A 13,695-nucleotide genomic window follows, 5' to 3' on the forward strand; every position below is an offset into this window, starting at 1 on the left:
CTAGTGGTTAGGCATCTGCCTTTGGCTCAGGTCATGATCCCAGGGTCCTGGGATCAAGTCGTGCACTGGGCTCCCTGCTGGAAGCCTGCTTCTCCCTCTGCCTATATCTCTACCTCTGTGTCTCATGAATAAATAAATAAAATCTTAAAAAAAATATTTGGAGATGAAATGGATAGTATGCATAAAACACTTTGGTATAGTGAGGTACAGTGGTTTTCTTAAAGGAAAGCACATGTACCCTTGTTTGACCTGAGAGTCCAATTAGGTGCTTTTTCTCATGTAATGTCATTTTGACTTGAAAGGATAACTCTAGACAAATCATGATTATTCAAACTTGGGACTGGGTAGACATTTTCTAGAAAATGAAGTAAGCCTATCACTTAAAAACAGCAACACTAACCTGACAGTACTTGCTGCCACTGATAGGATTTGACTTTTCAAGCACAAAATTAGAGTTGTAGAAAGCTTGTACCCAGCATGAACTTGACAGAGTCACCATGAAATCAGTTGTTATATTTGTAATTTTTTGACACTGTATAATGAAACGTGTCAACATCTGGAAGATCTATATAACTTAGTGAGCCAATATTTTTCACACAAGCAATGCATGATGTTACAAAAGCAGACATAGGTAAGAGACCCATTCAGAGCATTAGACAGACCAATGGATTTTAATGTAACTTAGGGCAAAATGTTCACTTATAAGTTTCAGATTCTACATTGCAAGTAACTTTTCAGAAACTACCACTTATTTAGCCGTGGAGTAGCATCAAAAAAGAATACAATTATCTGAAAAGGCTATTAACCCTCTCTTTTCTAACTGCATGTTTGAGGCTAGGTTTTCCTCATATACTTTAATCCAACATATCAAACTGAATGCAGAAGCAGTAGGAGAATCCAGTGATCTTCTATTAATCCAGACATTTAAGGGGATTTGCAATATCCTAAAACAATGCCATTCTTCTCACTTTTTTAAAAAAAATAGTAATTTGTTATTCAAAATGTTATTTATATTAACATGTAGTAGCTTTTACATGAATTAATACATAGATACAAACAGAATACCATATAAATACATACTTATAAAATTTCTCAGGTTTAATTTCCATTCAGAAAATACTTTTAGCTATGACCTAGATAAACAAAATCTGTTGTGGGGGGGTCTCAATAATTTTCAAGAGTGTGGAGATAATCTAGAGACTGCAAAGTTTGAGAACTGCTGAATGAACCTATATGCTTATCAGTCCATACTTCACAATGTTCCCAGAGTTATTTTCCTAAAAGTATCCACTGTTTCACTGTGTTGCTCAAAAAAAGTCATGCATTCTCCAAAACTTACAAAATGAAGCTAGTGTTCTTTCAGGTGGACTACAATTTAGGGAGACTAAACTAAACATGATTCCCAGAGTTTTCTACACACTTTAATTCCGTGCCTTTGCTCACCCAGTTTTCTTACTTATCCTTTATTAAAAGACTTTTTATATCTCAAGACTTGGTACAATGATACTTCCTCTATGAAACTCATCCTAAATAATTCCTCCTATTAATCTCTCTTTTGTTAACCTATGATATGTTGCTTATTTTCATTTCTGTGGTTTTTTCTTTTCTGCCATTAGAGTATTTTTTTTTTAATATTTTATTTTTTTTATTCATAGACACAGAGAGAGAGGGGCAGAGACACAGACAGAAGGAGAAGCAGGCTCCATGCAGGGAGCCCGATGTGGGACTTGATCCCGGGTCTCCAGGATCACACCCCAGGCTGCAGGTGGCGCCAAACCGCTGCGCCACTGGGGCTGCCCTGCCATTAGAGTATTTTTTAAAAAAAGATTTTATTTATTTATTCTTGAGAGACATAGGCAGAGGGAGAAGTAGGCTTCTGGCAGGGAGCCTAATGCGGGACTCGATCCCAGGACCCCAGGATCACACCCTGAGCCAAAGGCAGATGCTCAACTGCTGAGCCACCCAGGTGCCCCTCTGCCATTAGAGTATGATGTGCTTTGATTTCTTTTTTAAGCCACCACATCATCGGGCCCTAAGGAATATTTAGTAATGTCTGAGGCACAAATGTATATTCAATGCTGTGGCCTTTGAAATATCTAAAATATACTGAATTACTTCTGGATGATAGTTTCTGGTCTGCAATAGCCTTCTTTTACTATTTTATTAATACTGTTCTCACTGACTGCCATCATTTATTGTTAATTATTCATCTTTCTTTGTGGAAATAAATGCTCTGTTCTTCCGAGTTTATGTTAATCTTCTCCTTCCCAAGTTGTTATAAGAAAAAAATCAGCAACTGACACATACTTCCCACTTCATAATAAGTACTTATGAATGATGATAACTGGAAACATAAAGCTGGGTCATAATAACATCACTACATCGCAAATAAGTAAGACATCTGCAAGACAGACACAGTACGATACCAACTACTAGATGAGTAAATAAAGTTGAGGGTTGCCAGGTTCTTTCAGTTTGGGGCAGCTTTCCCAACTCTGCATCTCACAATAAATTGATTTAGTCAAGTCTAGACACTGAAAATTATACATAAATACATTTACATGTTGGGATCTTCAACTTGGCAAAGAACTTTGAATATTCATAGCTAAAAGAGAAAAACTGCTCCTGTGGCTGATGTCAAGTGAAAAACTAAACATGACCTTTAAAGCAAGCAACAGGCAGTATTTACCCAGTTGCAATAAAGAAGTTGTGAAGTCTCAGACTTCTAAGTGTTATTTGTTTGTCTCTATCTCCACCTGCTGGACAACATGAAATATAAACGCAATATGTAAAAATATTTATACATATATAATTTCAGTAATATATATAACTTTTTAATAATTTTACTTTAATGAATGACTCATTTAGGTTTAAAAAATCAGATTTTGATATTAGAACAATGGTGATAATTGCATCACAGAATAGGTTTTCCCATGCTGCTGAAATTAGCAGTGGGTCTTGGTTGATATTCTGTGACCTCATTACATGACAACCTCACACCAGAGAATGAAAGTGATGTTTCTTTATGGAAAGAAGGAGTCACTCAGTGCTCAGGGAACAAATGGCTAAATGAAAGGCAAATGCAAGTCAATTTGAATGCACGTTTTCAGATTTATACATCTAAATTCCAGATGGTAGATGGTATTAAAATGAAATAGCAAATAATATTATTTCAGGACTTGAAGTGCACAATACCTTGAAGTACTGCCATTCCTTAAATTCATTTAGATTACAGTGTGTAATCATAATTTTTGATCCATCAGGCCCCTTTGTTAAACACTGGTCATACTGCATGAGTTGATTTGCTTCGTTGATTCGAAAAAGCTATTAAAAAAAAAAAGAAAATAACAAGGCACTTTCTCTGCTTATATACACTATTTTTTAAAAAAATTTAACTCATAATTAAACTCAATGATTATCTTATTTTTAAATAATTTTTCTGTATTTTTAGAATTCTATGTCCAAAGATAGAAACTATATTGATTTTGATATTAGGGAAGACTCCTGCTAACACTTAAAATATTAAAAGATTATGTTCTTTAGCCTCTTAAATATAGAATGGGTCATTAACACATATTTATTATGTATCCACAGTGTAAGCAGATGAAAAAGTGGAAAGAATGCTGATGAGGTTTCATAATCCTAATCAGAGACAAGAACAATATACCCACATAAGGAAATAAGAAAATATTATTAGTGAAATATGCCTTCCTGGCAGTAACATCCCAGCTTATTAGTGGGAAATGTGGAATACTGAAGAGTACCTGCAAATAAAATTATTAGAAAGCTAGGCTATACATGGTTATATACTCACATAGGACTATATTCTAATCTCATGTCAGATACAAATTCTAGATTTGGAGTGCTTATGTGAAAACCTAATACTGCTATCATCTCCCTCATCTAAGTAAATGCTTTAGCACTGTCAGTTTTTTTTTTTACAGACAGAATTAGCAAATTAAAAAGCACACTAAATCCTGTGATCATAAAGAATGGCTGCCCCAATGCAGCAGACTATGAAAACATAGAAGTGTGGTTATTCACCTGATTGCCTCCCATCCTGTGGCAGGGTCCTAGTTCAACAAATCCTCCATTTGTCTTCCCCATGCTGTCAATGCAGTAAACAGTCTCAAGCCCTCTGATCTACAAAAACGAACAAAGAACCAAAAAGTGGGCAACAGTTTAGCATTCATGTGGAGACATCAAGTAGCATGTTGAATCCACTTGTCTGGGCTCTGGGAGAGAGATTTGGGCTGGAGATAGAAGTTTGAGAGTCATCAGCATGAAGACGGTTTAAGGCTATGAGACTGAACAAGATCACCAAGAGGATTCATTCTCTTTATGTAGATGGCACTGTACTAATCAGGAGTCCTTGGAGATTAAAAGATAACCAAAATGTGGTCTGGACTTCAGGTGCTCATGGTTTAGTTAGGAGTCAAACACAACTTGCTATAACAGAAACAGAGGTGAAGTAAGAGTATGAGGGGTGGGGGGGAAAGATATTAAACCAAGAGGAGCACAGCATTAAGTGTTGGCTTCTTTTATTTCCAAACCCAAAATGTTGGAATTCCTTAGGGACAGATCCTGTCTTCTTTTATCTATATTTTCTCCCTAAGTGAGTTCATTCAGTTTCATGAAACAATCTACCTGCTGATGGATTCAAATGTACTTTCATCTCTGGGCTTCAATATCACCTAGTCTAATAACTACTTGGCAGCTGCCCCTGGGTGTCTCACAGGCACTTCATACAACCAGAACACCAATAAAGAACTTGCCATTCCCCAACGCTTCCCCCTCATCCCCTCCACCAGCGTCCCCATCTCGGCTGCCACCTCAGCAGCTACTCAAATAAAAAACAGAACTGGTGGGACGCCTGGGTGGCTCAGCGGTTGAGTGTCTGCCTTTGGCTCAGGGTGTGATCCTGGAGTCCCAGGATGGAGTCCCACATCAGGCTCCCTGCATGGAGGCTGCCTCTCCCTCTACCTAAGTCTCTGCCTCCTTCTCTCTGTGTCTCTCATGAATAAATAAATAAAATCTTAAAAAAAACCCCACAAAAATAAAAATTGGTCATCTTGGCCCATATCCTTCACATCCCCATCCATTAGTGATTGCCTCTAGATGAATTATGTATCTCATTTGTCTGCTTCTCTCTGTTCCATTTTTGACAATCCTGGTCTCAGCTACCACTGCTTCCCACTGAACTACCCTACTAGTTTCCTAACTGGCATCCTTGTTTCTACTCTAGGCTCTCATGACAGGGTAATTAAAAAGCAAACCATAAATCAACTTATGTTACCTGCTTAAAACCCTTCCATGGCTTTCTACACCCATAGGATAAAAGCCTCCCTCCTCATTAATCTCCTCTTTTCTGATTATCCCAAAGGCAAAGCATTCTTGGCTCAGAGCCTCCAACCTTACCATTTTCTTTCCTTGGAACACTTTCTCCTGACTCTCTGGTTTGTCATTCAGATCTCAGATTAAATGTCACCTCTTCAAAGAAGCTATCCTTAATCTGTCCCTGCATCCTCCTGAACATCACCCATTTATTTCCCTTGTAGGCTTTACCACCATCCACCATTACCTTCTTTGTCTTCACTGTTGTTCTCTCTTTCCCCCACTCACCCAAGGAGAGAGACCTTTCCCCTAATGAAAGGGACCTGCTTGTTTTGTTTCATGTGTAGACCAACTGGCACATAGCAGGCCTTTGACCACTAGTTGCTGAATACATTATTAAGCAATAGTACCTAGTTTTGAAAGTTCATGGCATGTTTAATATGCCCATGAGGCAGCAGCATAAGGCTCATGGGTGAATGAAATCAGAAATGAGGTTATAAAAACAAGTCTGAAGAAACAAATGACACCACCAATCAATGCCTTGGCCTGACTTTACTTCTTCTCAGTTACCATTCATTCATTCATTCATTCATTTGACAAGCACTGTTTGAGTCCCTACTGTATATGGGGGTCTCCGCATTAATCCACTGGGACACAATCATGAACCAGGTGTTAAGCACGGAGACTGGCTGAGGGATAGGCAATCATGAGTGTTACTGAGAACCCATGGAAAGATCAAGAACTCAATCTTTCTGATGGAGTGGGGAAGAGTAAGAAAGGCTTTTCAGAATTTATGTCTCTAAATTGAGAGCAATAGGATAAATTAGAATTAGGAAAAGGGAGTTGGAGTAAGGGGCAGGGAAAGGATAGGAGCTGCAGGGAGTGGACAGCATTCTACGATGGAGAGCCAGAAGTCTGAAAGCTGAGAGCAGGGGACACAGTGGTTGGGTCATCAGGGGAGATGTTAATGGTCCATTGGAAAGGTGGGGTAGGTTACCAGACAGTTTTTAGAGAAACTTTGCCCCAAGAATTCTCTTTCACTCACACATTTCCAATCTCTCTCTGCCTTCACCCAAACTGAGCCTCCAAACACACACACATTTTGAGATCTGAATACCGGATGGTACTTACTTCTCCCCATTCGACATTTTTGGGAGGTAGAGGGTAGTGTGAAGTTATATCATAAGCTATTTCTTCCATGAACCATTTGAAACTTTTGCAGTTGTGATCTTCTCGAAATTTTTTCAGCTCAGATATATCTCCATATGGTAATGCCTTTGATTCAGGACGACTAGCATAAAAGTAGTCTTTATATTCATCCCACCAAACCTCTACAACTCTAACGTAATTCTGTAAAAAGGAAAATATCATTATGAAAAAGAAAATTATCAGCAATGCCATAAACAGCCCATCTTAGACACACAAAATATGAACAACATGTAACAAACTCCTATTAAAGGCACCTGATATTTAATCAAACAAATGCAAGTGAACTAAGGACTCTAACATGTCAATTGCTAAGGATAAAATGTCATCATGTTCATCAAGAAGAGATGGACAGAATGTGACATCACTGAGCTTAAGATTATATATTCTAAGATCACATGTTCTATCCTGCTTCTAGAGGAAGAAGGTGAAGCCCAGAAAGAGCTTAGGAGAGGCTGGCTGGAAACTGATGCTCCCTCACCTATAACAATCTCTTTCTATTAGAACCGCACTATCAGCAATGTGTGGGGAAAAGGCTCATTTCGAAAACCATCACAAAAAAACAGTAACTGTTGAATAAAACACGTTTTTTTGCAAGTGGCTTTTTGGATCATGTTCCAACTATAATAGAACCATTTTGCTATAACCCAGAATTAGTTGGATATTTTCCACAGTTGATGTACTTTAAGGAAAAGCAACAATAAAATAAGCTGACATTGTGATAAATGACACAGATCTATCTTCTAAGGTTTAACTGAATGAATGCATGCAAGCATGAATATAACAGATTTAGTACATCCTCAATCTAGTCCCTTGGTCTTCTACATGGTTCATTAGCCAATCTTCTCTATTAAAGACCAGAGGGTAAGTATCTTTGGCACAGTGGGCCACACAGTTTCTGAAGGAACTATTCAGCTCTGTTGTAGTGAGAAAGTAGCTGAACATGATATGCAAACAAATGGGTGGGGTGGTGCTCCAACATAACTTTACTGAAAAGGGCTGCATTTGGTCCACAGGCCATAGTTGCTGATCCCTGTTTTACAGCAGGAATAGAAAATTAAAATTCTCCTAGGCTATAACTACCATAGAGTGAACATGGGTGAACAAGGGCATGCTGTTGCAAAAGCCCTTGGAAGAGTTTTATGTGGTAGTATCTTAAAAGAACACACATACATACATACATATATATATATATATATATTTTTTTAAGATTTTATTTATTTATTCATGAGAGACAGAAGAGAGAGAGAGAGAGAGAGAGAGAGAGAGAGAGAGAGAGAGAGAGAGGGAGGCAGAGACACAGGCAGAGGGAGAAGCAGGCTCCATGCAGGAAGCCCGATGTGGGGCTTGATTCCAGTACTCCAGGATCACACTGAGCTGAAGGCAGATGTGCCCAACTGCTGAGCCACCTAGGTGTCCTGAGAACACATATATTATTGCTAGCTATTTTTAATTTTTGCAAATTCATCCAAAACTAGACACAGCCCCTGTCTTCTAGACACTAATGAACATGAATAATTAAATGAACACACATAAGGTTACAGCAACAAAAAGAAGGTACATTTAAAGCATTTGGGATGGAGAGGGCCAGAGGGGCACCATGCAGGGGCATGGGACAATTCAGTCTTAAAGGAAGTGGTTAATTATGTGGGAATAGCATTAAGAGCAAAGAGAAACCCAAAAGAAGTATGACAAATCATGGCGCATTTGGAATCCTAGGAGCAGTTTTCCACAATTTACTTTGTTGTGTTTTGTGAAAATTAAGAAACATTTAGTGTCTGATATACACTAAGCACTCAAAAAGTGTTAGCTATCATTTTTTTAAAAAAATTATTTTAAAAGATTATTTTTTTATTTTTTAAAGATATTATTTATTTATTTTTTAAAGATATTATTTATTTATTCACGAGAGACACACAGAGAGAGGCAGAGACATAGGCAGAGGGAGAAAAGCAGACTCCCTGCGGAGAGCTTGACGTGGGACTCGATCCCGGGACTCCAGGATCATGACCTGAGCTGAAGGTAGACGCTCAACCACTGAGCCACCCAGATGCCCCTATTATGCTTCTTTTTTAAGGATTTTTAACTTTATCCTTTAGCTGAGAGTCTTCAAAAGATTTTAAGCAGCTACAGACAACCAGTTTAATTTTCAGGGGAATGATGTCAATAGTGGGCAGAGGATGGACTGGAGGGGTGGCATCCAATGGCAGAGAGCCAAGTAGGAGGCTATTTAATACCTGTGTGAGAGACTTGGGGACCTGCACAGAGCATAGGAAGGAATGGATTACAGAGATATGTATGAACTAGAATCTTCACGGCTTGGTAAGCGGGGAGGGCAGGGGGGCAGGAAGGGAGAAGACTACCCTTACAACCCCCTCAGGTTCATTCATGGGCAAACAGAATATAGGAAAAGATATTGCTTTTGAGAAGAAGTTCCAAAGTTCAGCTTTGACTACACTGAATTTGACATGCTGGAGGGCCATTGAGAAGATTAATTCTAGGGGACAACTGCCCATCAAAGTCGGAAGCTCAGAGAAGACAGATGAGCTGGATAAATAAATGTAAGCCACTGGCACACAGTGGTTGAAGTGGATGATACTAGAGCTGGAAGGAAAAATAGTGCCTGGCACACTCTAGGCACTCATGAAGTGTAAACTGAATGTTACACTTATCGGGTTGTTTTTACAAAATGTACAGTTAATTTTCAGAATGAATAAAGATTTCCCTCTCATCGATTTTCCTTTCCCTTATAGCACAAACCTTCATGAATCAATGTGACTTTTCATGAATTCTTCGTGATTATGAGTCCAGCTCCAAGGGCACTCTTTTCCTGCCATGCCAGTCAGGTCTGTTGTTAATTTGGTGCTCTTGGTTTTATTGTGAATATTTTAATCTCATGTCCTTTTGTAGCTGGGGCTCCAATTGGCCATTTCTATGACAATTTGGCTAGTTAGGAAGCTGTGTTCATTCCTAAGGCCTTTCCATTTCTGCTTCTATTATCTACTTTCCCTTAAGGAATTATCCTAAGTTGTACCTGCATCAAATAATAAACTTCTGCTTTTGACTTGGTTAAGGGCTCCAGAAAATGAATGGAATCAGACTCCTATGCTCTTAGAATTTATGAAAGCAGCCCAACTAAAGAAACTTCATAGCTGCTCAGTCAGGAATAGAGGACTTCATATCCCTAGCAGCAGGACATTTAGCCTCTGTGTGAAGCTTTTCTGGTTTGCCCCTGGTTTGAGGAACAAAAGATATTAATCTTTTGTAAGCATTGTTCAAAATTGATTTTGTTTAATCCCACAAACTCCTAATATGATTAACTTTTCAGACCAAAAAAAAATAATATTTTACTTTGTGTAAGTAACAGAAGCTGATATTTTCCTTTTAACTACTTTCCCACAGAGTGGCAATTTTGTTTTTGTTTTTTTTTGTCTTGAAATATCTTCTCGTGGAGAACATTCAATATAGAAATCTTAATTGGAATGGGATACAATGAATACTCTTAAAAAATAATAAGATCCCTGATGAACATAGATATCAGCAAAAATCCTCAACAAGATATCAGCAAGCTGAATTCAACAATACACTGAAAGGTTTATACACCATGATCAAGGGGGATTCATTCCAGGGATGCAAGGATAGTTCAATATCCACAAATTAGTCAACATGATAAACCACATTAATAAAAAGAAGGATAAATATTGTATAATTTTCTCAATTGATGAAGAAAAAGCATTTGATAAAATTCAACATCCATTTATGATAAAAATTCTCAATAAAATGAGTATAGAGGGAACATATTTCAAAATAATGGAGGTCATATATGACAAGCCCACAAGCCAACATCATACTCGATGAAAAGCCAAAAGATTTCCATCTAAGATCTGGGACAAGGATTCCCACTCCTGTCACTTTTATTCAACTTAATGTTGGAAGTCCTAGCCATGGCAATCAAACAAGAAAAAAAATAAAGAGTATCCAAATTGGGAAAGAAGAAGTAAAGCTGTCACTATTTGCAGATGACATGACAACACTTTATATAGAAAACCCTGCAGACTCTATCAAAAAGCTATTAGAATAAATGAATTCAGTAAAGTTGTAGTATACAAAACTAATATATATATATATATATATATATATATATATGTCTGTTGTATCTCTATATACTAATAACTATCAGAAAAAGAAATTAAGAACAATAACATTTATAATTGCATCAAAAAAATCTAGAAATAAATTTAACTAAGGTGGTGAAAGACCCATACTCAAAAACTATAAGACACTGATGAAAGAAATTGAAGACAATACAAATAAATGAAAAGATATACCATACTCTTATGGTATAGCTTATGGATTGGAAGAATCAGTATTGTTAAGATGTCATACTACCCAAAGTAATTTACAGATTCAGCGCAATCTCTATCAAAATACCAACAGTATTTTTTATAGAACAAGAACAAATAATCTAAAAATTTGTGTGGAACCACAAAAGATCCAGAATAACCAAAGTAATCTTGAGAAAGAACAAACCTGGAGGTCTCATGCTCTCTGCTTTCAAACTATACTACAAAGCTATAGTAAACAGAACAGGATAGTATTGGCACAAAAACAGATACATATATCAATGGAACAGAGAGGCCAAAAATAAACCTAGGCTTATATGGTCAATTATTAAAAAAGGCAAAGGGGGAAAAGATGGTTTCCTCAAAAAATGTGGGAAAACTAGACAGCTACTTGCAAAAGAATAAAACTAGACTGCTTTTTTATACCATATACAAAATAAACTCAAAATGGACTAAGGCTTACATATAAAACCTGAAACCATAAAATTCCTAAGAAAATATAGGAAGGAAGTTCTTGGACAACATTTTTTTGGGGTCTATCTCCCCAGGCAAGCGCAACAAAAGAAAAATAAGTAATTAGGCTACATTAAACTAAAAAGTTTTTGTATACTGAAGAAAACCATCAATAAAATGAAAAGGCATCCTACTGAATAGGAGGATATTTGCAAATAATCCAACCAAACAGGGGTTAATACCAAAATATATAAAGAACTCATATGACTGCATTAAAAAACAAACAACCCAATTAAAAAATGGGCACATGACCTGAATAGACATTTCTCCAAAGACATACAGGTGGCCAATAGACACATGAAAAGATACTTAACATTACTAATCATCAGAGAAGCACAAATTAAAACTACAATGAGATATCACCTCACAGTTATCAGAATGGCTATTATCAAAAAGGCAAGAAATAACATGTGTTGGTGAGAATATGAAGAAAAGGGAACCCTCCTGTACTGTTTCTGAAAATGCAAATTGGTGCAGTCACTATGGAAAATAGTATGGCGATTCCTCAAAAAATTAAAAATAGAACTATCGTACAACCTAGCAATTCTACTTCTGAGTATTTATCCAGAGTATAAAAACACTAATTCAAAAAGATGTGTGCCCCTTTGTTCATTGCAGCATTATTTATAATACAATTTATAATAGCCAAGATATGGAAGCAACCTAAGTGTCCAATGATAATACTGAAAGATAAGACAGTTGTGGGGTATATAGATACACACACACACACACACACACAATGGAATATTACTCAGATATAAAAAAGAATGAAATTTTGCCAATTGTGAGAAATAGATGGACCTGGATGGACAACATGGGTGGTATTACATTAAGTGAAATAAGGCAGAGAAAGACAAATACCATATGATTTCACTCCTATGTGGAATCTAAAAGACAAAACAAACAAAGCAACACAGAAACGGATTCATAGATGCAGAGAACAAACTGATGGTTGCAAGAGGGGATAGGAATAGGCAGATGGGTGTCATAGGTGAAGGGAAAGGGGAAACAATGCACAGCATATGGAATAGAGTTAATAATATTGTAACAATTTTATGGTGACAGATTGTAGCTAGATTTATTGTGGTGGTCACTTCATAATGTATGTAAATGTTGAATACTTGTGTACTGTATACCTGTTAAGTAATATAACATACATAACATTATGTATCAACTATACTTCAAATAAAACCAAAACAAAACAAAAACATAAGGTGTTTCATGAATAAGTGCAGCTTAAGTTAAAAGGGAGAGCTGGCATGACTGCTTAAAAGATTTATCCCATTCAAGCAAGCTGACAGTTAAGTGACTACCACAGCATGTGGTATATAAATGTGGCACATGTGGTGTTCATAGTTTCCTCGGCTTCTCTCCTTTTATCCATTACCACACTGTCTTGATGATCATAGCTTTGTAATACAGCAGGAAGTCCAGAACTGTGATGTCTCCAGGTTTGCTTTTCTTTTTCAACATTCCTTTGGCTATCTGGGGTCTTTTCTGGTTCCATACAAATTTTAAGATTGTTCCAGCTCTGTGAGAAATGCTCATGGTATTTTGATAGGGATTGCTCTCCTTTTATCCAAAAACTCACCTTTAGAGTTGGAGAAGACCCAACATAAATGGGTGGAGGATTCCCTTGCCAACCCTCAAGACGGTAGATGTGTCCAACACGAGAGCAAGGGACAAACAGTAATTTGCCACCACACTGCCATATCTATCAAGGAAAAATATATGTGGAAGTTGTTTCAAAGATCAAAATAAATTATAGTTGAAATTTTGCCTTATAGATAGAATATAAAATCTAAATTAGATACAGGGTCCACGGGGAATTCATAAACTAAACACATCTTAAAATAGGGCCTTTTTCAAACTCATATAATAACAAACAAGGCAACAGGAAATGCAGTATTATTATGCTTCTAAGTCCCTTTTGTGTATCTGTAGCTTTAAATACCCTCTTCCCAGTGTAACCCTGCAAAGTCACACAGATTCTTCATTCCTGATAGCATTCGCCATTTCCACTGCTAATGTATTTCCCACCTGGGTGATTCAAACTGGCTTCTTCACCTCCAGCTTCTCTCTACTCAGAGCTATCCTTATATTTATAGTAAGAGATTATTCTAGCTGAAGGGCAGCTTTGGGTTATGTTAGTCCCTTGCTTAGTGTCTTCAATAGGTTGCCACTGCTTATCAAATTCAGTAAAAATCTCTAGACTCCGCATTAAAGGCTCTTGTCCATATAGTCCTAACGTACCTGTCCATTTCCTCTTCTTGGATATCTTTCTTACTCATGCCGTCAG

At 37.2% G+C, this 13,695-nt stretch overlaps 1 protein-coding gene across 4 annotated transcripts in view; it reads right to left on the reverse strand.

Annotated features, from left to right (window-relative positions):
• The window catches only part of GALNT7 (polypeptide N-acetylgalactosaminyltransferase 7), a 137,769-nt gene that overhangs the window by 3,396 nt on the left and 120,678 nt on the right, over window positions 1-13,695 (reverse strand). For all 4 annotated transcript variants that reach the window (XM_026017545.2, XM_026017546.2, XM_072719670.1 and 1 more), the window contains exons 8-11: window positions 12,988-13,110; window positions 6,466-6,684; window positions 4,045-4,143; window positions 3,196-3,324 (exon numbers count right to left, since the gene is read on the reverse strand). In XM_026017545.2, the coding sequence (XP_025873330.1) occupies window positions 3,196-3,324; window positions 4,045-4,143; window positions 6,466-6,684; window positions 12,988-13,110 (570 nt within the window). The remainder of the gene's footprint in view (window positions 1-3,195; window positions 3,325-4,044; window positions 4,144-6,465; window positions 6,685-12,987; window positions 13,111-13,695) is intronic.

Source organism: Vulpes vulpes, chromosome 9 (assembly GCF_048418805.1).
Source record: "Vulpes vulpes isolate BD-2025 chromosome 9, VulVul3, whole genome shotgun sequence".
In the NCBI taxonomy this organism is placed as follows: Eukaryota; Metazoa; Chordata; class Mammalia; order Carnivora; family Canidae; genus Vulpes; species Vulpes vulpes.